The 25,984-nt window shown below is 43.0% G+C and overlaps 1 protein-coding gene across 5 annotated transcripts in view; it reads left to right on the top strand.

The window, feature by feature from the left end:
• Positions 1-22,265, top strand: part of LOC119156532 (LIM domain containing preferred translocation partner in lipoma) — a 356,284-nt gene extending 334,019 nt beyond the window's left edge. For all 5 annotated transcript variants that reach the window (XM_037406345.1, XM_037406347.1, XM_037406344.1 and 2 more), the window contains 3 exons: positions 1,954-2,132; positions 5,231-5,351; positions 7,106-22,265. In XM_037406345.1, coding sequence (XP_037262242.1) covers positions 1,954-2,132; positions 5,231-5,351; positions 7,106-7,234 — 429 coding nt within the window. In that variant the 3' untranslated portion in view covers positions 7,235-22,265. The remainder of the gene's footprint in view (positions 1-1,953; positions 2,133-5,230; positions 5,352-7,105) is intronic.
• The last annotated feature ends 3,719 nt before the right edge of the window (positions 22,266-25,984 follow it).

Here is a 25,984-nt window from a genome sequence, read left to right as displayed (position 1 = left end):
TGACTTGGTGAGGCAAACACTCCGTACCTGCACATATTCAGACGGAGTCATAGCAAATGCCTTATGAGTGGCACAACCTTCCGTCGGTATGCTGGATTCCTTCCTTGGCAATATAGAGAACAGCATGGATACGAACTGAGATGATGTGGTCTGCTTATGCAAAGCAAAATGGTAAATTTGCCAGGCTGTTTCTCCAAGGAGAAAATTATTGACCTTGCTTTTTCTGGCATACCAGCTACTGTTATAATGATGATGATGGTGACAGCAACCAGACAGAAAGGCCAGCAATAATTCTTTCCTGCCCATTATTACAAGGCATAAAGCTAAACCCAGTCTGAAACCAATGCTAGTCTGGCTGTGCTCTCTTTACAAATGTGTGAGGCAGTTCTCATATGGGTTAAAATTCAGGACTTTTCATACTGACCTTTCCAAAAACAATCCTTTTGATCTTTTGATATAAGCCTGTGTATTTCTATGTTTGTATCTTACCAGTGATGTGCAGCCCAGAGATGATGTCCAATAGCAAATATGTCAGTGTAGAAGTAACCTCTCTGAGCTCCTGGGTGATTCATCTCCTGACAATACATTTTGGCTGCACATGTAAGGGCTGGATCTTGCCCCTGAGAATATTGGCTCAAAGAAGCAATAACAATGCGGTCAGTCAAAGCACTGCTTTCCCTGGGAATTTTGTTGCATGAAGAAGAGAAGAACTTTGGCCTTCCTGTGTTTGTCAACATGATCTGCCTTCCAGCAGCTTTTTATATTTATGTCCATTAGATTTTTCCCTTTTCCCCCCGCTCCTTATTTCTACCTTAATCATAATCAATATTGTAATCATAGACTTTCTACCTCATCCAAGATTTAAACACTGTTTGATAATGTTATTTGGTAACTCCAGATGCATCAAGCATTTTTTCCCCAAGCAAGAGTAGTAGGTGAGGTTTGTTTTCCTAAAGTCCAATGAAATAACCCAAATCATTGTCACAAAGTTGTTGTTTGCATCTACATGGGTTACACCTTCCATTCACGGCATATATCTTTAAGGTGCTTTATTTAAAAGGCTAAGTTGCACAGCTGGTGCCAGAACTGTTGGTGTGTCTCAGAGACAACCATCTGAAGCAAAATTATCTTGGTGTTTCTATAATTAACTGCAAGGGTGAGTGAGGGGTGAAATGAGATGAATCATCCAATGGACCCCACTTGAAGGGTGGGGGGTTTCTAGGCTCCGGTGCTTCAGGAGCAAGCCAGCATGTAAAATGTGTGCAGCAAGGATCATGGCCTTAGAGCTGGCATTTCACAGTCATTACCTGAAACACTGTGGGCCAGAGATAAATGAACAGTTAAAGTCATCCTGAACTCGAGTCCTTGAGAAATCTCCAAGCTTTCATTGCAGGCACAGCTTTGTGCTCTCCCCAGGCTCAACAGTAGTCTCCGTGGTGTGAGAGGAAGATCAAGATTTTCTTACAAGGCAGATAACGATCCTTTATGGGAGCTGTACTGGCAGAGCAGTTAGGGGGTCTTTCTGTAGCCCCATGAGTTTGTGCTTCAGCTTTGCACTGGGTGCTGTGGAGGCTGTCTCTGATCAACTCAGCTGCAAAAGGTCATTCAGACTGGGTGGTCCAGAGGCAAAAACTCAGGAGTGCAGGCTGCGTAACTCCTGACTACAGAAGCTGTAATGTCTCAGATAAACCCACCTGATGAACAATCTCTGATCATTTATCAGAGCTTCTGAGAGAAGGCTCTGGTTTGTGTTCTCACACTATACTAAAGGCTTGACCCAGGCCCTGTGTTGTTATCATACTCTTTGTTGACTGTACTGCACTTATATAGAAGAAATGAAAAGAAAGTACCTAAACCTTCCAAATAGACCAGCAGCAGCCACCATCCTAAGTGACCTTTGCAAATGTCCTGCTGAGACAGTGCTCACACCTGTTGCGTATGTTTTGTTTGCAGAACACACTGGAGCAGTGCAGCGTCTGTGCAAAGCCCATCATGGAAAGGATCCTCCGAGCCACTGGGAAGGCCTACCATCCCCACTGCTTCACCTGCGTGATGTGCCATCGCAGCCTGGACGGGATCCCCTTCACTGTGGATGCTGGTGGGAACATCCACTGCATCGAGGATTTCCATAAGTATGGCCTAAGCTGCTGTCAGTGGCTTTGCTTATTGTCTTTCTCTTTTGTCCCTAAAATTCCTCCTTTTTCAGACTGTGTCCAAAAAGATCTGAACCCTCTGCCACTTCCTCCCAAGGCTCGTAAATAGTAGGCAGAGCTTTGCTCCAAGCAGGCGCACTGTGGCATAAAAGATTAATTGGTTAGGGGCCAGTGCTGCTTGATCTCTGTTTTGCTTAGATCTGACTTTATGGATAACTTCTGTGTTTCTCTGTTTTAAATGCTCTGCATTCCCGCAGCCTTCCCTTGCACTCAGCACGTGCACGTTTCTTCTTGCTGCCTGTACCTGCACTTCCACGTCAGCGTCTCCTTGCTTCTTCCACCAAGCAATTAGGAGAGGTCCTGTACTGCTGCACTCTGCAGGTGTCTGCTTACCGGCTAGAAGGATCTAGGTGGCCACAGGTTGCTCACAGCTCCTTTTGTTTCTAGTTGCTAATTAGCTTTTTAAACTGCTGAAAATAAAGCCCTGGTAATAATTTATAATGAAACTGCTATTTAAAGTAAGTCAAAAGGTATAGTTGCCAGTAGTTTCTGTCACTGCTGTGCTACCACCCCCATCATCACAACTAATCTAGGGAAGACAGGTAGATATAATCAGAGCACAAATGTTTCCCCGGTATGGAAAAGACAGACACATTACACCCCTCAATTAAAAGAGGAAATCAATACTGACAAATGTGAGTTTACATCTCAACCATTTATCTCTTAATTTCTAAGGGGGTAGACTTAATTAGAGCCTTATGACATCAGTGTGTGGGCCTGAAAGCTCAAAGAAGCAGGTTGACTTGACAGAAAGGGAAGCAGCCACAAATCAACTGGCGTGTTAAAATCCGACACGAGGATGTTCCCTGTAGCTCACATAGGCTGGGTTAATTGGCAACTGCTGTGTTGCCTTGCTTTTCTGTGCCAGCAGTTGTGTGTAAGGTAAAATGTGGCCCAGCAGAAGGGTTACGCACCACGCAGGCTTCTGAAGGCTTTCTCTCACACCCACTTAACATTTTGGAGATTGCTCTTTCCCCAAGCCCCACAGGTCAAGGGCTCACATGCCTTCAAGAGAAAGGTTGGGAGCAAGAGCTGATGCCCCGCGTTGAAGTCTCTTGGCAGTGACTGTATGTGAACCTCGGGGAAGTGGGAGGCTGTCAATCCAAGGAAAGGACGCAAAATCATTGGGTGAAAGATCGAGAGGAAGATGATGGGAATAGCGCAAGACCTAATGTGACACTCAAATGTCTTTGGCCAACCACACATTTAGCAGCACTTTGGCCAGCCCAGTTTTAATTGATTAGGGATGACATGTCCTCCTGCTCTGGAGGTTGTGCTCTACATTGTGTACACCCTCTTGATAACAAAACTGTAGCTGATGCTCGCACTGTCACTTAGCTACCCCCTGCACTTAGAACCCACAGTAGCACGTCCACATCCCCTGAAATCTGCAAGAGTCATCTCTGGGTCCTGTGAATTAACATTTGGCTCATAACGAATTACCCACAGTGGCCTGGATAAAGAAATGTTAAAGTATTTTTAAGCACCACATTTGAGCTAAATGGCACAAGGAAGTGCCTGCATGAAGCAGCATATAATTAACTGCGATTACAGCTCCGGTCATATCATGATCCATTTAAGTTATTTTTCAGAGCGCTCTCTATAGCCACTGTTTAATTCATTTTTTCGTTAGATCGCAGCTACACAGACATCTTTCATCTGCTGCCAGTGAAATTAATATTTTCTTTATTCCAAGCACAGATAGATTTTTTTTTTCTTTTCTAAGCTAGTTAATTCTGAGGTGGTTCATGTGACAGGCTGGGTGGCAAAGTTAGTCTTTCCTAGGTATTTCAGAAGAGAAGGGCCTTTGATCTCCTCATGTTCTGATGTTTGCCATAAGCATTGCCCTTTGTTGCTCCACAGCCTGTGACCCCAGCCCTCATTACATGGCAGATTCTGTAGGTGTAAGTGTCTTTTGTTTTGGTGAGCAGAATTTGCAGCCAGGGAATTGGTATCCATAGGTTTTGAACCAAAAGAACAAATAATGATTCACCACAGGCTAAAAGTTCTTAAGCATCCCCACCTGCCTACAAGCAGAGATGGCCACTTTTCATGGGCAGTTGCGGGAGAGCGAAAACAGAGCTAAAACAGAATGTGTGAATCAGCCAGAAGGGCATACGGTGAGCAGTGTAAGGGGAAAAAGATAGGTCTGTGCTCCTCTTAATCCCTGAGCTGAGCCTGATTCAAACCAGTCCCTTCACACAGTGAGTGAGTGTCACTATACAACTCTGACTCAGGCAGACTGTGGAAGAGAGAGTGCTGGTTTCTCTGCACCCAGACATGTTCCTTTTTAAGCCTGGGCAACCCACTAATGCATAACTGAGAGATGGTTTTAGCTAGAAAACACAGCTAGACAGAATTGCCCTGATGCTTCTTGTTTGAGAGTAAACACAGCCAGGAGTGTGTTCCTGTGTGCATAAGTGGGTAAGACAGCTCAGAAGTTTAAAATGGGTGGGATAAACATCGACAAATTAGTGTAGTGTAAGGAAAATCTTTTTATACCGTCTCTGTTAAGACTTTTTACCTTATTTGTTCCAATCTCCAAATTCTAATATTTTGATTTTATTTTTTTTCCAAGAAACTATCTTGAGGCAGAACCTGGTCATCTTTCTAACCTTAGGATTTACATGGACTTGCTTAGAGTTAGGCTGGGGGTTGAGCCTGAGGGTTGCAGTGGTGCATAGGTGTCATGATCATGGGTCATTCAGCGGGCACTTTAGTTGTTAATTAGGGCAAGCAGAATATCTGTGCTGCCTGTCAGATATTCTTGAAGTCCTCTCCCGATAGTCTGCAAAGTGTTCTTTAATATCTTGCAAACCTGAAATTGCATTGTAAGACTAAAGTGCTCCTTTCTCTCATCTTTGCAAGGAGGCAGCTGTGCAATGCTACTAACTGTGACATGCACGTACGTGTGTGTGTGTGTGTGTTTGTACAAATGCATATTTCTTGCTTGCTGCTGCAGTTATCAAAAACTCACTCTGAGTTATGATGATTGGGACTGTCTCCTCTTTCTTCAGGAAATTTGCACCAAGATGTTCGGTGTGTAAGGAGCCCATCATGCCAGCCCCAGGACAAGAGGAGACTGTACGCATTGTTGCCTTGGACCGTGACTTCCATGTCCAGTGCTACCGGTGTGAGGTTGGTATTCTAATCACATGAAGGACAGAAAGCAAAGGTTGGCTTAATTTTATCACCACCTCATGTTATACACTGTTTGTAGCCATCGTAACACTGTCTCTACAATCAAATTACTTCATTGACTTCAGCATGAAAGGAATCTTTCCTCATTTGTATCAGCGCAAATGAGAAGAAAATCAGGTCCTTTGTTTGTAACAGGTTCATTAGGAGAGCAAGAGAATGTGACTCAGGTAATTAGGACTTAATATTTGAGAACTTCATAAATTATAGCTTGGGCACAAACATTGTTCGTGTTTATGTTCTTAAACTGAAAGCTAACGCATGTTAGAATTTGAGCAAGATTGTACAGGAAACTCAACATATGGCTCTGGGTTGAAGAATTTTAATGGACACATAAACATGATCATTCTTGTTTTGTGCAATGCTTTTTGCGCTGCTTTCCTGTTCAGTTTCATTATGCACTTCATATAATTTTGATGGTAAGAATCTGAAGACAGAGAATAAAAATCACCTTAAAGCAATTAACATGTGGGAACAGCTGCGTTAGGGAACCTTCAAGAATTCTTCAATGCAAGTGTTACTTGTTGGATAATACATCAACCAGATGGCAGGGTAAGAAAAGGAGACCAAATGTATTTCTTACTGTGGCTGCAGGTTTTAATAACTTTAACTGGAAAGAAGGATGGACTAAGGCTTACTTTGTCTAGGCTGAAACTTGAGGCATCTGGTTCACTTCTCAACCTGACCTTGGCTTTTGGGGTATATACCAGCCTATTACTTCGGCCCGGTTTTTTAGAGACACAGGGGCATTCCTACACTAGATTTTTTAGAGCCTAATTCATCACACAGCATGTCCCCATGCTGGCTGCTGAGATACCTAGGCTGCGCACACATGGGTGTTGTAAGTAGACGCAGTGGAAAGCAGAGGACACAGACACTCACTTGGCTTGATCTCCATGTGCCTCAGCTATCTCAAAAGGAACAACAGTGATTCCTCTTTCCACCACTTACTTGCCAGGTCTATTTACAAACACAAATTTATCATGAAGAGGCGTGGCCTCTAAGTAAGCCGTAATCCCGTCACCACAGCTCCATCAGCAGTCCTGGGCCAAATGATTGCCTGATCACGTAGTGAGGGATATTTCCCAGCTTTCCCAGCAGCTATTCTAGGTGTCTCGAGCAGAAGTGGGGTTTCCATGTGCCTGTCTCAGTGACATCCTCCTTTCAGCCACAATCTTTTGGGCCAATTGTAGTACAAACACAGGTGACAATTCTGGTAAGGGGAGACAGACAGGGAGTTTGCTTAGCTGCTGCCCCTGGAATGGATGCTACAGCTTTGTAGCATTAACTCTTCCAAAGGAGATTACTGTAGTCAGATGTTGGTACCAAACTTCCTTTCCAGTGAGGCTTTTCTATCCTTTTTTGCATTAAGAAATATGTGCTCAAGTTTGATGTTTTCTCCAATGCTAAAGACCTTTCCTTCCTCAGAAATGTGAAGGGAATAATCTCCTTTTATTTTCAATTGGATTAAATTCAGCAGAGAGCTTGGGAACCCATCTTCTCTGCAGCATTGTCTCTTATCAGGAAATGGCTTAATCGTGAAAGACATCACGTACCTCAGCTTCACGCTTTACGCTGACTCAGGCTGGATCCTGTTACAAGGTGGAGAGTGAGGAGAGTTTCTTTGACTAATAGATTCTTCACTTAATCTTCTTTTTTCTTTCCTTTGCTTTTTCTGTTTGCTTATTTCCTAGGACTGTGGTGGCCTCCTGTCTGAAGGGGACAATCAGGGCTGTTACCCTCTGGATGGGCACATCCTTTGCAAGACCTGCAACTCTGCTCGGATCCAGGCTCTGACTGCCAAGGCCAGCACTGATCTCTGAGTATCAACTGTGACCCTCCCCAGGATGTCCGTTGGGGGATATTGCACAAGCTTTGCATGATTTCTTTCCAGCCTAGGGTCTGAATCTCTGTTGTGTTTTGTTTTGTTTCGTTTAAAAAAAAAAAAAAAAAAAGTAAAACTGGAAGGCCTTGGAACAAGAGGGCAGTTCAAAAGGCCACATTCAGACTGCCCATGACAGGCACCTAATTTTCCGGAGGACAGTGAGTGGGTCAGAGCATCTGCTGTCTCTGCAGCTGATGGAGATAAGTAGTCACAGCACCTAAGTTATCTGCCTGTACAAGGAGGTCTGAATGTGGTCCTAACAAAATTTCTGTATTTGATTCCTGTCTCTCAAGAAGTACATGAAGATAGAAAGTGAAAAATGGCTGAGCTAGTTCTTTCTCCCAAGTTATTTTGAGAACCTGACTAGCTCTCATTGAAGTCATGGGGAGCTTCCCTTTGACTTTAATAGCTTCTGGATGACCAGCAGAATTAGCTCCACTGCCCTAGAAGCTGTGAGAGCAGACTCAGCACTCTTCTCATCACAACACAAACAGTGCAACTTCAACTGTACTGCACCTAAGAGCGTAGGTGTGACCTTGTATCCTTGGGACACAGATTTGTTATCTACATCTTTTTTCTTAGGCCCTTACTTGTCTCCATTCCCTTCCAGTTCAGTAGGGTTTTTTCTTTCTCTTATGAAATTATATTTTGCTATTGCATAAATTTATTCAATAGTGATGCTTCCAATTCACAGTGTATGAGCAATCACAGAAAGGTGTGAGCTTGCACACACTATACACTACACACACACACTACACACACACAGACTGTGCTTTTGGTTCACCAGAGGTATAAGCCAATCGTGTCCATTAAGAAGGTCTTTCACAGATGTGAGGCTGGAAACACATTTTTAAAATCCCAGTGGTTAAAAAGAAAAAAAAAAAAAAACAAACAAGCCAGTACATAGAACTGCAGTGTAAACTAATGCTCAAACAAATCTTATGCCACTCTCTCACACACCCCATTCTAGTGGGACCGCTGGCAGTGTTGGTTTCTGGGTAGACGTTTAAGCAATAGAGTCTTGTTCCATCTCCTGTTTATTGCAATGGGAGGATTTTCCTTCAACTGTAACAGGGACTGAATTAGGCCTTGGGATATACATTTCTTTGATGGTAACACTCATGATCTGGAGTTCTCATTTAAAAAAAAAAAAAAAGAAGGAATTTCTTTCAACAACAGCAAAAAGGATCCTCATAAATACAGCTGTTGTTCAGTTTTTATCTTAAGAAAGCTAAAGAAGGCATTAAACCCTTCTCTATGCCATTCCAAAAAGTAAGCTTTTTTTTTTTTTAAACTCTTTCCTTTTCATCCCAGCCACTTATAACTTCTCTCTGGTGAAATGTCATTGCAGAAGAGTGCTGGGCCAGTAGCAGCATTTTTATCTTTGGTCCAGAATTAATATGTATGCCAAGGTAAATAAAAGCTGGGCACAGATAATGAGGTTTTTTCTCATGTTGGTGGGGTTTTGGGTTTTTTTGGTTTGGTTAATTAAAAAACAAAATTAGAAATCCACAGCACTGAGCAGCTATAATATTCTTGTTCATGAAACCCGTAATAACTAAGGTGCAAATTACATAGCGAGGGAGTAATTTTCATATCACTGAATTGACATTAATATCTTATTTGCAGATGTAATCAAAGAAAATACCTTTCTTTGCATTTAACAAATTAAAAAGCAGAACTGAAACAGTTGCAGGCTGATTGACCATATAAGTGACAAACTGGCACTTTTCTAGAGTAAGTTACAAGAATTTTTTTCATGCGCCCACTGAAAAACAGTAAGAATATGGTGATTTCATCTTTACTCTCTATAACAGAAGCCTGATGTAATTATATCCACTAATGCTGAAAAGAAAATTTAGACGAGCTAGACCAATAGGAAACTAAGAGGACAAACTGAGATACTCACTGTAGCTCCTGCAAATGGTGCATTTCCTTTCTGTTTAGCCCTAACCTTTATGGAAGAGCACTGTGAAATTTAATAGCTTTAGCTGTATACAGTAAATTCAAATACAGGAATACCAGTCTGAAACCTCTGTTCTTTACATGGTTTATATGTTGGCAAACTCCACCTGTGTCAGGGAAGTTTCCCAAAATTCACAGCTCAGAATGAATCCTTCTTTGTAGAAGGGTGGCATCATTAAGCAAAAGAAATCGTTCTCCACTATAGTGACTGCGCTGAAGCAGTTTGCCTTTTTAAACTTGATTTCTACTCTGGCCTTCAAGAATTTTACTGCCTCAGACGTAAACATATTTTTTATACACCACGAGTCCTGCCAGGTTCCATCTGGGCTCCTGCTCCCTGAACCATGGCATGTAAGGCACTTCTGAGCTTGCTTCTTCACATGCAGTCTGCTCCACCACCAGCAGTCTAAAAACCTCACAACTATTGAGCAAATGCAGTTTGAACTAACCCTACATAAACATGGGAGGTCAGAGCTGGGATTGCTAACACCATGGTATCCCTGGGGAGGATTTTACGTCTCTGCAAGCACAGGAGAGGATGTGACGGACTCAGGTGCACAATAGGCCATTCATCAGGCAGCAAGTGTACCTCTGATCATCCTTCTTCTTGTTAGTGTTAAATCAAGTGGCTGATGAGACTCTCTTGAATAACACTGGGGTAGTGGATGGAAACGAGCTATTGTGCTTTCTGCTGAACATGGCCCAGGCTAAGGAGGACCAAAGTGCAGAGCCTTTGGGCTTTTTATGGCCCTGCCGTTGGCTGGTCTTGGAGCAAGTCATATGGCTTCTCATCTTCTGCCCTCTGCACGAGAGGGCTTCTTCCCAACTTCCCAGGGATGTTATGGGAATTAAACTGATTGCAGATTGGCCCAAACTACTGATTTTGGGAATTCTGTCTTCTCTTTCCAGAAAAGTTTGCTGGTATGTAGGTTTGGGATTCCAGCCCATTTCAAAACTAAGGGCCAGCCAGGAGATCTAGATCTGAATCCTCTGTGTTCTTAGGGTGCTGTGGTGAGTTGGGCTGGCATGCAGGGAGGTGATAGCCAAACTTTTCAAGCATTAAATCCTCTGTGGATGGAAGATGTTTGACAAAGATTGAGCGGTGTTGATATTTGAGGTACTGTGGCTGATTTCTAGACCTGACACATCTGGGTAAAGGTACTATCGTGCGTTTGTGTTCACCCCTGAAACACCAAAGCCATCTGCCTGTTGGAAGGAGTGAGCATCCAAAACACTCTTCTTTATTTTCTTTAATGCATGTGGTTTTGGCTTCTATAATTGCTATAAATATATTTGGAAGATATCGCATAAATATATGTATATCACAGAGGCTCTCATCACCCACATGTGTATGGAAATCTCCCCTCTGATGCTTCAGGATTTAATTAGGAAATGCTGGTGGACTTACCTGAATTGCACTGCAATTAAGAACCACTGGGATATTGCTTCATCACAATATTTATCACGTATTTATAATATATCCAGTTTTATCTGTTCCAAAGAAGGAGTCCTTTTGCCAAAGAGACCTTGCTTTTCTTAAGGTGGACTTCTTAGCTGTGATAAAAATCGCGTCATCTGTAGCTGTGGTATGTCCAAACTTGTTCCTTTCGGAAAGAATTGGAAGATCACATAGACGTTTCTGTTCAAGTCTGAAGGTTTTGCTTATGCTGCTTTGGCTTTCTCTAGCATTTATTGGCAAGTAGGCCCTGATCCCATGATTGGTGTGGCCAGGCAGGGCCCAGGATCAGTTTCTAATTTAGCAAAATATTTAAGCCCCTGGGGTTTGTTTAAGCAGAGGCTTAAAGCCATTGCATGGTGTGGCATAAGCTGTGGGTCTACAGTCATTAATACCAGAGTGATTCTGTATCACCTAGTCACACAGGTTTGATCTGGGTAGGATGTGAGCACAGTTAAATTTCTGTCAAATTACGCAGAACGCATGAAATGGCTCCTGTGTCACCCTCATGCCATCTGCAGGGAGGGCACCTGCTGGCTCACCCCATGGAACAGTTGGACAACAGGAGGATGGGTTAATACAAGATCAGTGCTTCGTGTCGGGTGGCTGTGGCACTTTCCATATGTCACAAGCAGCCCTACGGCCAGATTTACTGTATCTTTGAACCATGGCTTTAAACTGTCTGCTTAAACTTTCTCCAGAAGATTGGATTGCCTCGGTTACAGCCCAATCCTTAAGCATATCCCCAAGGCTAACACTACTACTTTGTGAAAGTGGTGGTTTTATTGTCACTTCTTTTAATCATTGCTTGAGCGTTGTTTTTCAAAACAGAAAGCAACACCATTGCCTTAGCCTATCAGATAAAGCACCTTTAATTTTGGTTTTGTTTTTTTAATATTTTAATTCTGAGGTTTTTATCATGGCTATGAAACACTTGGGTAATGATTTAATCATAGAGGTGTGGGAGTACCAAAAGGTTTATCGTAGTGAACTCTACATAATAGTGTTTATCCTGACGGCAGGAGCAAGATTTTTACGAGACACAGGCCTTAAGTTGACTTTCTGCCTATCAGCAAAATGTGCCTGAGAAGAGTAAGAAAAAAGTGTCTTTTAGAGAAGTGGTGGTTGTTGAAGAGAATATGCAACAAATCATACTGAAATCTCTTTGGACCTGTTACAGCGACCTGTTACAGCTGCTGCCTGTCTGTGGTCAGCCAAGCCTAGCTTAGGTTTGATAAATGCTGATTTCTTTGAGAAAGTCCAACAGACAAGGAGTAACAGGACCCAAGAGAAGGTCCTTGCGGGAAATGCTGTGTCTTTGCCCTCCTTCAGCATCAGATAAATGTTAGACACCTGGTCCTTCAGCTGAATGGCTCAGGAAAGATTTGAGGGTTTAACTTTTCTATGGTTCCTGCAGTTGGTTCATCATGTTGGTTTGCTATTTGTTCAGAGTCGACTACACCTTATATAGATGTCAGTGCTGCACGTCAGGGCTATCAGAGAAGGATGTGCTGAAGAACCTCACTGTGTTTTCCCACAAGAAAACATTAGTGATGGTAATTGAGGGTTTGTTGCCAAAGACAGCAGGAACTACATAGTACTATCTAGAGGTTAGTAAAGCACAAACTAAGAGAGAGCTATGAGAACACTATTGCCAGTGAGAGCTGTTCACAATTTTCACACTAAATTATGTGATGTCAAAAGAGCCTGAGAAATTCTCTCTTTTTGCAATGTTATCCACAACAGGTTTGGGTATTTTTTTGCTATTATAATTAAAACCATATTGAATTTTTATCTAAATAAATTTCAGAATTGTTAACTAATATTTTCATTTCTCAAAAACCCATGTCGTCTTTCTCAGTTTTTTGTAGTTCTTGGGTTTCTTCTGCTGGTAAATTAAAAGTTTCTGTGATGATTTTGAAACCTTCTTTGGATAAAACTTCTATTTAAAAACAAGCAGATGTGTTCTTGGGAAACGGTTCAATATTGGACCTGGTGAAATAAAAAAAAAAGCTTTGAAACTTTTCACAAGATATTTTTTTCCCTATTTTTAACTGGTTTTGCTAATTTTGAAGTCACTGTTTCCTTTGTTAGAACAATCCAAATAATGTGACTCTTGTTAAAATAGTAGTGTTATTTCTGTTGGGTTCGTTTTTCTTTCCCGTCTTAAAGCCGTGGAGTGGCTGGCTATGGGGAGTGCCAGGGTCTTTTTCTGTGGCAATTGCAATTTTCTTCTTTGGTGCCCCCGCCACCCCCCCCCCACCCCCACCCCCCGAAATTACTGGAGAATATAAGCATGTTATGGCAACTGTGTGAAGCTCAAGAGATACGAGTTGAACTTCATCTCCACGTACCCTTCTGGGCTTGGGAATGGTATTTCTCCTTACACGTTTCTAGAAATACTACCTGGCTTCCTCAGCATTTCAAGTTTGAATTTGCAACATTCAGTTGCCCGACTGGCATTTAGAATATGAGAGAACGTAGTCTTTAAACTTGTGAAATTATAACATTTGTGCAGCATCTGAAAATCTAAGAGAAAAACGGTAACCTTTGTAGGTTTCCTGGTGGACATTGAGGAGCAGTTCTCATTTCAGCCTGGAAATTCTCTGCTGGGATCTGAAAAAACTAAGCTCAAACACTTGCAGACCTCTCTGGCATATGCACTCACTTGTAAGGTGGTTTTGGGGCCAGAGCTAAGCAGAAATACAGGCTGCAATATTGAGCACTGCTGCTTATACCCCACTGGGCTTTATTCCTGGCTACGTGTTCCTGGTCTCTTTGGCTTCGTGTTACGTGTGGAAGCAGTGGGGTTGATCACTAGTATCAAGAGCATTCAGTTCAAACTTTCTTTTTTTAATTTTTGCTGTTTGTCCACATTTCTCGTCATACCTAGATCTTTTGGAAAATGAGGAAGGAAACAGAAGCCCCAGGTGGTGGTGTTACCTTTACATTGCCAGGGGTTAGATACCCTCACCAGGAACATAACACTTGGAGTGTCTCTAAATTTTTTTTGCCTCTGCCTCCCTTTGTCTGCAAGCAGCTCTCTTACCCGCTTTTTCCATTTGCTCAACGTGCACTCATCTTTGCAGTGAAGATGTTATGTTACTTATTTCACAGAGGTATTGTGAGTCTTAGCTAGTATTTGGAAAAACTTTTCCAGATCTTTAATCAAGTAGTTTTGTGCATCCATAGTATCAGTGGCCTGCCACATGGGTATCAAAGAAAATTATTATAATTATTGCTTTTAAAATGATTATGAAATTGTGCCTTACTTTTTCAGTCATATTTAACCATGTAATTTAGAACCACATGATTGCAGGGATTTATCATGAAGAAATTTGTTTGAAGGATAGTTTAAATATTTTTTTTCTCCAAAAATGAATTTATTAGTTTTTCCTCTTTTATTTTTTCCTCCAGTTTTATTTCTTTAATATGTTTGTGTAAAAGGGCAGCCAGAATTTGCATTCATGAGAGACAGAAGATTTTATTTGGTCTTGTATGGGGAGCTTTCATTTTCTTTTATGTTCCTTCAGGAAAATTCCTCTCTGCCCGATTATTCATACTTAGATGTCTTTAAATGCAGGCTGACCAGTAAGAGTTTTTGTTGTTCTTTAATTTAGTGTGTGGTTTGCTTTGTGGTTAGGGTTTTTTTAATTAACCAGATATTGGGTACTGGGGAGGCATTGCACATTAATGCAGAATGCTGATGCTAATTTTCATAGAAAAGACAAAATTAGAGTCTTTCTCTGTCTCCAGTGCAGTTTTGTTACTGTTTTCTGTACAACACTAATATTAAGCCGGACTGTAAAGGCAAAATACTGAGAGTGACCTACTTCCATTCACCAGCAAGAATCCTTTGTCAGCTGACTCCTGTTTGTTTGTTCATTTTTTAAATGTCAGATTACAGAACGAGCATCTCCTAAAGATGAAAGAAAACAGTGTTTTCATGTGCAGGAAATTTGGGGTTGCAGTAATAGAACATTTTCTTTGTGAATTTGGATGTCATGGTGTTTTAAGCTCCTGCCTGGAGCCTAAATCAATTTGGCCTCTCATCCAGTTCATCTCACTGGTGCTCCTGAAAGGCTGCAGCCCTGCAAAAGCTCATGCAGCATTTTTGGCTGCTTTCCCTTGCTCCCATTTGGTACATATTTGCACAATTTAACTGAGCTTTTCTTTCTGCTGAAGGTCAGATGCAAGTGATACGAAACACTAAACTTTATAAACAAGCAAAGCCATTTCAACCACAGCATTTTGGACTAGAATGGATTTTTAGGTGGCGCTCTGTCTGCTGGCCTTTGGAGAGGGGATCCTGAGACTACATTGGACTGGAACAGGATGCAAAGCCACAAGCCTTGGTTTTTTTAATAAACTGCTTACTGTAATCCAGCTACACAGTTTCAGCCTCACACTTGAGAAGAAGCTTCCAGCAGCAATGCACATACAGGCACTTTCTCACTTGCAGAAAGTGAAACTTTCCAAACTAGAGTAAATTTAATGTATTGCATAAGATGCTGGAAGTTTTTTGGTCTTTTGTTGTGGTTTTTTTTTTTTCCTTGGGATTCTTGCTGTAACCTCTATGTGCAAAGGATGAATAGATTTCTCCCCCCCCCCCCCCCTTTTTTTTTACAAGATTAGATGTTGCATATTGATGAGCTAGCGTTTCAAAGGTCTGTGGGGCTTTGGAACGTATTAAGAATCTCTGAAGTTTAATATTCACCATGTTTTAAATATTCAGAAGGAAAAATCTGCATAAAATGGCTTTTGATAAATATGTTGTAGGGACTCTTTGCATCTTATGCAAGTGTTGTGGGGATTGTGGCTGTGCCAGTTTTGCTCCAAAGTGTCTTTTGTTTCAGCATTTCAGGACCATTTTGATCCCGTTTGTATGCCCAGTGCTTGTCCTGAAGTCTTTTATGGCTTCTTCTGGAACTGTACAACAGGCAGGTGGATGTGACCAAGGCAAAGGTGCAGCTGACACTGTAACTCCTGAGTGTCTGCTTGATTGCTCCCCTCCTTACGACAGCTGGGCACGTCCAGGCTCTTTCTGTGCCTGCTTCTCGTGGTGCCGGTTGGGATGAGCCCAGTGGTCAGGCCTGGCTGAGCTGTTTCTGCAAAGGTGCTCCGCACCCGTGGGGATTTGAGAATGGAGAGGGCAAGGTCCCAAGTGCAGGAGCAAAGCAAAGTGCCTTTCAGTGCATCTCAGATCTCACAGGACAGTTTCCCTTTGCTTGGATGTCCCTCTTTGGTAAGAGTCTCAGCAGTAAGAGAAGTGCTTTTAGGAGAAGTCCTCCCTTGGGGATGCCCTATTTTCCCATGCTGTCGAAAATCCAAGTGAAGCTTTAGATGAGGAGGATCAGTTGTGGGCTGCAAACAAGCAGCTGTTTTACTGTACTGTTAACTCTCTCGTTTGCCTTACCCTTGACATCCCGTGGTACACACCAAGGTGTGCAGGTCCTGCTCACACATCAGCCTTGACTTTGTCGTGCCAGTCCCTGTTGAATCAGCGCATAGTGCTTGTTCTCAGGGCTGCTGTGGCTTGGGCCACGGGCATCTCGTGCTCCTATGCAAAAGGTGGTGCTTTCAGGTTTTGGCTTACGAATAATGCAGCCCTTTCAAATTCACCTTTCCTCTCTCATGTATTCCTGACAGAAGCAGGATTTTAAATATTTCATAGCATTCTTCTTTCTTCTTCCTTTTTGCCACATGCCTTGAAAACATTGTCAGATTACGATCTGGGTGGGGGTTTTCAGGATCGATTTCCTTTCCTTCTTGATTGCATGGTGTAGGTTTGCAGTGAGGGTTTTGTCCTTTTTTTCTTTCTTTTTTTTTTTTTTTTTTAAAAGTCTTAGAGAACAGATGCCTTCAGTTTATGCAGAGAAAGATTGTCTATGATTAGAGCTAATCCAGGATGGCAGGATTGGACCCCCACAGTGAAAGCTAGAAAAGTGATTGCAAAAGTATTCTGTTTCTCCTTTATTATTTACACAGGAAGTTTCCACCGAAGGCTCAGGTAGCCCAACTGGCCTATGTAATAAGTAGCAGGGCCTGTAATTACAGTCTGTCTTCTGATCCTATCTGTGCTCTGACTTTCTAGGCACCGCAGTTCTATTTACATCTGTGTCTTTGTCACCTTTTAAATTTTTGATTGGTCACTACGAGAAGTAGAGCACAAGCTGTGAGCCCTGCAGAGGTGCAGTGAGTCTAAATGAGGGAGTCCTCCTTCTTCTCAGGTTTGGGACTGATTTGGGAGCAAAGCACGAGGAACGGGGGATTTTACCAGCTGTGCAGCAGAGGGAGCAGGCTGCATGCCAACTGGGTATCTTTCAAGATCTTGGAGTCTTTGTAGGACTGGAAATTTGAACCTTTTACAGGTCTTAACTAGCGTACTGTCCTGTGAGGGAGTTTATATATCAGCATTTCGTTGCTCAAAGCAGTTTCTACAGGAGTTGACTTTTCTTTTCTGTAAGATTCAGGGCCTTATGGTTGCAAAGAGGTGCTTCCACATAGGGCATGAGGAGGGAGATGGCTTTTGGCATCACGCAGAGAAGCTGGACTAGAAATCCTGGTATCAGTGTGTAAAGCAAGAGTAACTTGAGTGGAAGAGGGAAGGCAGTGATTTACATGTGGTTCAGTACCGGGTTCACCAGCTCTGAGCATCAGCAAGCGCAGCCTCAAGCAGATCAGCTCACTGGGGTGTCAGTCCTGAGACCTGGCAGTAAGTAAATGAGCTCCTTGTGAAAGTGCTTGGTGCCGGTCACTCTGGCAGTAATCTCTTGTCTCTTTGGAAACGTGCACTAAAGTTATGGTAAAACTACAGAATGGTGCCCCCCCCCCCCCCATCTTCTAGGCATACTCTCAGTGCTATGTTTGATCAAGAGGAATGAAAGCCATTGTGCAAATACTCTGTGCAAAAAAATATTAACAATCCACTACAGGTACTTTTAATGTCCATTAAACTGTTATGCAAATTGTCCCTTTTCTGCAGCTTGTCTGTTATTCAATTATTTTTGGTGTGACTTCTGTTTAAAAAAACCAAACCTCAATTATTTTTTATTTTTTTCTAACTCAACTTCTAAGAAAGTTGATGCTTTAAAGGAAAAAAACCCTTAGTTTCAAACATGGATTTTTCAGGCTTCGAAATTAATAATTTCTACACCTGACCCAGTTCCTGCAGCTGCCAAAAAAGAAAAGAGAAAGCTATTTAAATTTCTCATAGAACCATTTATCTCTTAAAATATGCCAAGGCAATTTGAGGTGGGGGTGGAGACTCAGCTATTTATCTCAGCAGCTTGATTTTTCTCTTTATGTTTCTAACTGTCAGGGGGGGAAAAAAACAGTAGGAAGCTATTCTTGGGCTATTATTGATGTATTGTGTTGCCATTATGCAGGATGTCTGCTTTGCTATATACGGAAGGACATTAATAATAGCCATCTCCCCTGCCCCCACCCTCGGTTCCTCTTTGGGAAGATATGGTTTAAACTGGAGCATCTGCCATTTTTAAATTGCTGCTCCCTCTTCCCCTTCCCCCAGTTTGTTCCCAAACCAGTTTGGGGGATAGGGCTAAGGGAATAGGAGACAGGTTATATTTGCTATTTTTCTGCCTGCTTCTGTGGTTGCTCCAGGCAAGTCATTTCCATGCCGTGTACCTGTCTACCCTCTTCCTTCCTGTGTATTGCCCCTCCTTTCATTTTAAGTTCCTCAGTGGGAAAAAAACCAAAACCAAAACCCAAACCCTGCTTGCTGTCTTTTTCTCACAGGGGCAGGCTGGCAGAACGGGCTCAGCAACAGACCTCTGATTTGTTTTTACCCAGAATTTCATATCCAGAAACGTTGGTTTCATTATTTCCCATAAGTAGGAAAATGTATTCCTGTTCCCATCCCTCCTACCCCAGGTTTAAAATACTGTTATAAAACTTTACAAGGTCTGTCCGCTTGTTTAAAAGGCTCGGATGCTTGTTTTATTTTTGGAAGCAGAGTGTATGGTGAACAGGAATAGTTTGATGTTTAAAAAATAGCCCCACTTCAGCATTCCCCTGAAGTGCGGGAAGTCCTGTCTCCGCAGGTCTGTGCCAGCAGCGTGACAGCCCAGAGAGCAAAGCCGACTTGAATAGGAAAAAGAATTGGCCTGCCCCATTTCATCTTTGAGAAGAGGGAGGTGAAAATAATAAACATGGCAAAAAAATAAAGGGCATAATTGCTCTGACTTTTCTTTTTTTTTTTTTTAAATGGCTGTTCCTACATCTCATGCTAATTTTGTTCCGTAGAAGCTTTGCTTATTCAGCGTTTCTGATAGTCAGGACGATGTGCTTTTTCATGGTGTCATTATTTTTACTTCTTGTTTGTTGTGTCCTAGACTTGCCGTGGTCCCTATATGGAGCCATTTGGGTTTGGGCACAGAACTGAAACAAAGTTGGGAGCTCTGTCTAGGAAAGCTCACCTAGAGTTTAGAAACAGTAAATGCAATCAGAGTATTTTCCAGTTCTGATATAGGGAGGTTTTCCAAATATGAATTCTAGATGGGAGGAATGCCTTCATTTGGGAAAGTGCTCAGATTTGAAAATGAAAGGGAGATGGCTATTCAGTGTAGTTTCTTGTTGCTTTTATTGTCTTCCTTCACGGTGGCCAAGGATAAAAATGCCACCCTCTGAAGTGTTCTCTAAACTAGAGCCAGAGTCCAGCACCTCCTCTGCAAACATTTGCGCCAGCTTGCCACACTGCTGCAGGATGGGAGCGAGGAAGGCTTACTAACAAAGCAAGGTCCACCTCATCCTCTCCATAGTCAGAGCTGCTCCCCGTTGGTGAGTCTGTGTCCAGCTTAGGGCTCGATCCTGCCTTCCTAGTGCAAGTATTTTGCCAGAAACAAGTGTTTTCTCTCTGCCATTAGCTATGGGATTGTGTGCAATGATTAGGGTTTGCAGGGAGGGAGGTGAAGATCCTGTTCCAATTAGGCTGCCTTTGTGCTAATGTTTCATTCAGGGCTGTATGAGATAAGAGCAGTTTGCACTGAAATGCACAGCCGGAGGTTGTGGTTTGCTTTTCAACTATGTTGAGATGATACCCATTGAAAATACAGAACTGGGGCACTTTTTTACATCTGCCAGTGCTTTACTGACAGCTCTGTATGGGTTGGAAACCTGTTTCAGTTTGGCAAATGGACATTTTTCTGCCTTGTTGCCTGAGTCTGATCTAGCTATGTGCTTTATCCACCTAAAAAGTAGTATTTCGAAATAATGTGCATGATGTCTAAGTAGCTAAGCACCTGGCAAGCTTCTAAGCAGAACAGCCAGCAAGGTGAAGGGAGGGTATTAACAGAGCTGCCTTTACAGAAAGCGTATTCCACTTTCTTCACTACGTGCCTTTTCAGAGACCCGCAGTGCTCATTTATGGGCAGCAGAGAAATATCTCTGGTGCCGACCGGGGTTGGGGAACTATGAGAACAATGTAGAAAAGAAGCAAGAGGTTAATTTTGAGCATCTGTTCTCCACTGGGATAAGCAAAGCAGTGGCTTATCCCATCAGCACTGCTTGTCTTCTTGCTTAACACACCTCCTTGTCTGTAGGCAGCTGTCCAGTAACAGAGATACTTGGGCATATCTCCCTAAACATCTCTATCTTATCAGAACTCCAGAGTCACTCATATTCGGAGATATTATTCACTTAATATTGTCTCTTATAAGCCCTCCATTATTCATTTTTGATATAATGTTAGAAGAGAAAAATTGAAGGTGAACTAACAGCTGGGTGTTTGGTGCTACTGTATTAAAAAGGCTGGTGTGGTCTCATTTTCAATCTCCAAAATCATGTTTTAGGGAACTTGTCTGTGCTGTGGTCAGAGAGGAAACGCAAGTTTTAATGGAAATGCGGAAAAGGGAAAGGTTTGATGTTTTGATGCTCAGTACTGCACCACTGTGACCTCCTCTCCTGTCCCTCTGGAGAGTGAGGACTGAGTATTGATAGAGGTATGGGCAGAGCAAAGTCATGCTTGGACTTTCTCACAATCTTACTAGACAGCATCTGCCTTGGTGAGACTTCAGCTTCCTTAAGGAAACTATGGTTTCCCATGCCATGGCTTGTGTTTTGGACTGTCAGACAGACTGGAGGGCAGCCTCCAGCACCTTCCCTCCAGTTAGTCAAAGGAGACGCCAGGAATACTAATTCTGCAGTTTGGGTAACAGCAATTTCCAGCTCAGAACAAACAGCAGAGGTCTGTTGTGTTTCAGAGCCTGGTCTCTCATACTGGCTTTACCTGTGGGCTGACACAAGAGGGTCTGAACCACATGGGTCATTCCGGAAGGATTCCTCTTGGCTAAATGCCCCATGGCAAACCCCTTGAGGGCTGGGAGGTTGGCTTAGCTCTTTCAGACTGCAAGGAGGAACTGCCCCAAGGAATGTATTTGTCCTACGTAGCTGCTACGCTTTGGCCTATCCCTGCCAGCTGTAGAGCTGCCTGCTCTAGCGTTTACTGGTGGTGATGTTTATCGGATGTGTAGACTAGGTCAGGTTTGAGGTGGTATTTCAGCTTCATGGTAACTGTTGGTTTAGCCCTCGAGATAGAGAAGGTTTTGCATTGTTGCCTTTGTTGCAGTTGGGAGGGGGGTGTGACTGGCCACGCTTCTCCTTGACCTGTGCCAGCAGACAGGCTCTCAGGGGCATGGGAAGCATCTTCCTTTTAAATGTGAATCGCTCGCCTAGGTATCTGGGCGAGAAAGGGGCACAAGGAGGCATTCCCTGTATGAGGGGTGTCTGCTGCTGCACACTCCATGCCCTCAGATCCTAATGAAGTAACATTACTTGAGGTTTTAGGACTGGTCTCCTATCTGTCGGAGCTTGGGGGTACCAGAGTTTTACGCCTTGCTGAGCACAAGCACTACCCAAGTCTGTGAGGGGCCCAATCCTGCTGCCATTGGAGTTTTCCTGAGTCCTGTAAGTTGCTGAGTGCACCTCCTGCGAGCTGCTGAGTAGCCTCCCTTGCCACTGAACCCATCAGGCCACTTGTCTCCTTCATTGACTAATTCCACAGGGCTTTGAGAGCACTCAGGAAATGCAATCAGCATCTTACAGGATTGGTCCGCTAGGTAATATATGAAGTTTTTTTCTCTGGTAACTTGTGTGCATGAATTGAAAACCATTTATTCCAGTTTGTTCTGAGGACAGATGCAGCATATACACATTTTCTATATTTATAAATATATATAGATATATATATTTTGTTCTCAGCTAGTTACCTCTTCTAAACTGCTATTTTCAGAGCAACCGGCATATATTTTTTATTCAACACGTAAAATGACTTTTTACAGTAAGAGAATGAAAGCTGTTTTAAGCATGTGTTTTCTGTATTTTTATTATGCATTATCCAATTATATTGAGATGTATTTTCCTCTTTGCTCTGCTCTTTCAGTTGTTATCCTTTTTATCAGTTATGCTTTTCTAATGTTTTGTAAGGGAAAATAAATATGCAAAATCGCCAGATGCCTTTTTTCTTTGCAGAAGTATCACAAATGCTTTTTTATTACATTTTACCAATCCAATAAACTCCTTATAAATTTCATTTTTGTTTGCTAGCGTGTGAAATTATTTTTTCAAGTTGAATGGTATTTACTTTCTCCCAACCTCCACTGCAATTATGCCCCATATCCTCCAGCTCTTGCTCTCTCTCCTGGGTTCAAAATTTCATTGTGCGGCTCCTCAACATACTTAATTCAAATGCCTCTTTCACTGTTGGGTGAGCCAAGGATGCTAGAAACATGTCACGAGAGAGGCTACCCCTGTTTGTACTGGCCATCTCTTGAGGAATGTTGCACTGTTCTTAAAAACACATGCCTTTGCAGTAGAGTGCGCTCCGTTCCTAAACCATGAGGTAATCTTCAGAGGTGGGTTATATGCAGAGGTGACCCACAGGTATTCTCAAATCTTGAGTTGTGACCAGGTGGCAGCAGAGCCCAGCACCATGCTTTGCAGCTGAATGGAGGGACAGTTTTCAAACTGTTGGGGGGAGAGTAGAAAGAAGCGTGGTTTGCAAAGCCTTTCTCTTCCCAAAGATGTTTCTAGGTTGTCACTGCAGTAAATCATCTGGATTGTTCCTGGTCTGGTCCAATCTTCTTCAAAAATACCACTGATCGCCACACAGCCTGATCTTCATCTCTCCAGTCAGAGAACCTGGCTCAGCACCAAACCCTCACCGAATGCTTTCCCTGACCAAAATGCTTCAAGTGATGGGGAATCCAGCGTAGCCTGGTAAGCTTTTCCAATGAGCATTTCTTACCTGCTGAATATCTGCACCCTGCTTACAGCCTCTGATTTTCTACTCTCTCTATCCTTGGACCTTTTTATAAAAGCCCTTTGCTCTCAGAAATCTTCTGTGCAGAGCTGCACAGGCTGTCTTTAAGGTGAGATTCATCTCTGTAAAATTTAGCAGCCGGGAAGACAACTTTGTTGTCGGAGGTAGCCTTCTAGTCCTCTAGTCAGTAGAGAAGGTCTGTCTTCTTTAAGTGAACATCTGAGACAGGTTTGGTTTGTGTCTTTAAGGGTTAAATGAGATGAATACTGGCCTCCATATCAGCAAAAGTAGTTTTCTTAGATCAGTTTTGGTGGGAATTGTAGAAAGATCCCAAGGCACACAATACAGCTAAACCTGTTCCCTGTTTTCACTCCCAACAAAATTTTATCAAGGGTCACCTTGAAGACATCCACAGATGGAGATCCCACAGCCTCCCTCAGCAGTCCATTCCATAATGGCATAGTCCTTCAGCCCTGGGCAGCCCTTCCCACTGCAAAATTAAATATTGTACTTCCTTTGCCACCTCCAGTGAATGTGAAGGACTTCTTTAGCTAGGTTATGTATTGTCAGGGGATGCTTTGTTAGCCATGGAAGGAGATGCCTCGCTCCCAGCTCCTCCTCCCCTTCCCCAGGGGACTTTAGGAAGGGCCTGTGTTCTCCCTCAGGAAAGGATGAACTCTGCAGCTTGTTCCTACAGGACACGGGAGTCTGACAGGCTCTGTCTTGGCAGTAAAGGGAGTGTGATGGTGCAGGCTTTCCAAGTCCGTTCAAACTGCTATATAGTTTTCCCAAACTCCGTATTATGACTTCCTTTATAGCAAAGGTATTTTTTCCTAAAACTTGTTATGGTGGAAGAGTTCCAGGGATATGTTGTCCACACCAAATCAAAATGCATTAGCAGGCCAGAGGCCAGAGGCAAGGGCCAAGGGTGGGGGAGCTATTAATTCGATAGTTTGGCGCTGTTTTTCCTTGCAATCAAAGGCTATGAGAATCCGTTGAAGACAATGAAAGCTTTGGGAGCAAAGTGTATCGAAAACCCAGGTGCCAAGGCTAGCTGTCCCAGGGGGTTAGGGTAGGATGGATGTTCCTGATAAAGTGAAGAAGCAGTTGTAGAGCTGCGTTCTTCTGATGCCATGGCTGTCTCCAGCTGTGGCTACTGTAGATGTAACCACCTGGCTTTAAACAAAGATGAGTCTTACATGCTTATCTTGAAGATACCCAGGCTAACTTGCTGATTAACCAGCTCTGTGTCATAGGTGGAGCATTATTACTAGAGCAAGGGTGACGTTGCTTTGTAGTGGATTTTGAGAAGATTAGAAAAGGGGTTAGATTAGAGAATTTGAGAAAGGGTTTTATAAGCTTCTTGGGGGGTTTCAAAGCTGGGAAGAAACTTGGAAAGCTGAGGAATCTGTTCACAGTGCTGGTCTTAACAGGAATTCTGGGCAGGGTTCATCTCTTCCGTCTCTAGTTGTTTGGCAGAGGAGTCCAATGCAAGCAAGCTGCAGGGCTCCCTCTGGGATAGACAGAAACCTCCTCAGGGTCATTCCTCCAGTGTTTCAGACACCTTCTTCATGGCAAAGTAAACTTTTCTGGAGATGCCTCTCTCCAAGGGTCAAGGGTCTCTGAAAGACCAGCATAGACCAGACCTCTTGCTTTCAGACCACTGAAACTGGTGAAGGTAAGTGGACACAGTGGGATCTTTCACTGCTCTATGCCCCACAAAATGGCAAGTGGCTGCATAACACTGCACCACCACTGCTGGAAAAAAAAAAAAAAAAAAAAGTGGGGAAAGCAGGGAAGAGGGGTTTGGATAAAGCTGTCACGAGAATTGCTGCTGCTGTCAGTGTCACCTGTCACAATTTGCCATGCAAGACAAAGTGCCACTCCTGCAGTGACACAGAGGAGCTCCCTTCCCCAGGGAGCTTCTGTGAGGAAGGTCGGGAGCTCTCTGCCTCTGGTCTGCTGGACCACATCCAGGCATTCCTGGTAACGGTGAGTCGAAGTGGGGGAAGCCTACACCTCTTTTGCTGCTGAGAGTATTCGGGGACAATGTTTTAATGATACTGAATCCACTTAAAATACACAAGGTCAGTTCTGGAGCAAAAGCAGAAACGCAGCAACTGCTTTCAAAGTGCTAACTGCATGTCCAGTGCGGCGTCACTGGGGAGACGCACATGACACTTTTCCACAAGGTAAGGAAAAATAAATAAGCCGAAATCACTGCATAGCAGAATGGGCTGCTTTTATCTTCCAATATTGTTGATGTTGGACTGAATCTGCTGTCTTAAAGTATAAATATAAGACACTGCTAAATCATCACTATTTTCAGCAACTAATTAAGGGGTAATGCTCATGGTGCAGCAGTATATGATGCAATAACGGCTTTGGCCGGCTGATTAAACGTTGGCACCGAGGCATTTAATTACAGCAAAAGCCAATTACCTATGTGCGTATGCCGACACCACGGACATACTCCTGTTCTATGACAGAACAAGAAAGGCAATAAACAGGGCTATAGAGGCGTATAGTAAAGGACTCTCTAGCTTTGCCAAAACCACGCACCCTTCCTCTTCACTGGCTCTGAGATGGGGGCTCAGCCTCCATATGGAAGCTCAAACAAAGTCACAGAGGTAAAAATTATTTGTAATTTTAGGAACTTAATTGATATCTCAAAACACTAGCCAAATTTTGCAGATCCTCCCTGTACTAAGTGGCATTTGATCATTGTAGAAATGAAGATTCCCACAGTCATGGTAACAGGTGCATTTAAAGCCTCACCTTGGTGTACTTAGCAACACTGGCAAGTCGTGGCACTGACGGAAAGAGTTATGGTCCCCATTTTTTTCCTTCAGTTATAGCATTGCAGAAAGCATAATCAGTTGCAAAACACCACATGCCATTCTTCCGCTAACTGATTTAAAAAGCTGGAGTCTGATTTTCACAGGCTTCAGCTCTTGCACCATCCATTTGACTTAACCAGCTCAGCCCCT

Source organism: Falco rusticolus, chromosome 13, assembly GCF_015220075.1.
Source record: "Falco rusticolus isolate bFalRus1 chromosome 13, bFalRus1.pri, whole genome shotgun sequence".
NCBI classification, from domain to species: domain Eukaryota; kingdom Metazoa; phylum Chordata; class Aves; order Falconiformes; family Falconidae; genus Falco; species Falco rusticolus.
The sequence above is the reverse complement of the archived record's forward strand: the minus strand, read 5'-3'. Positions and strand labels throughout refer to the sequence as shown.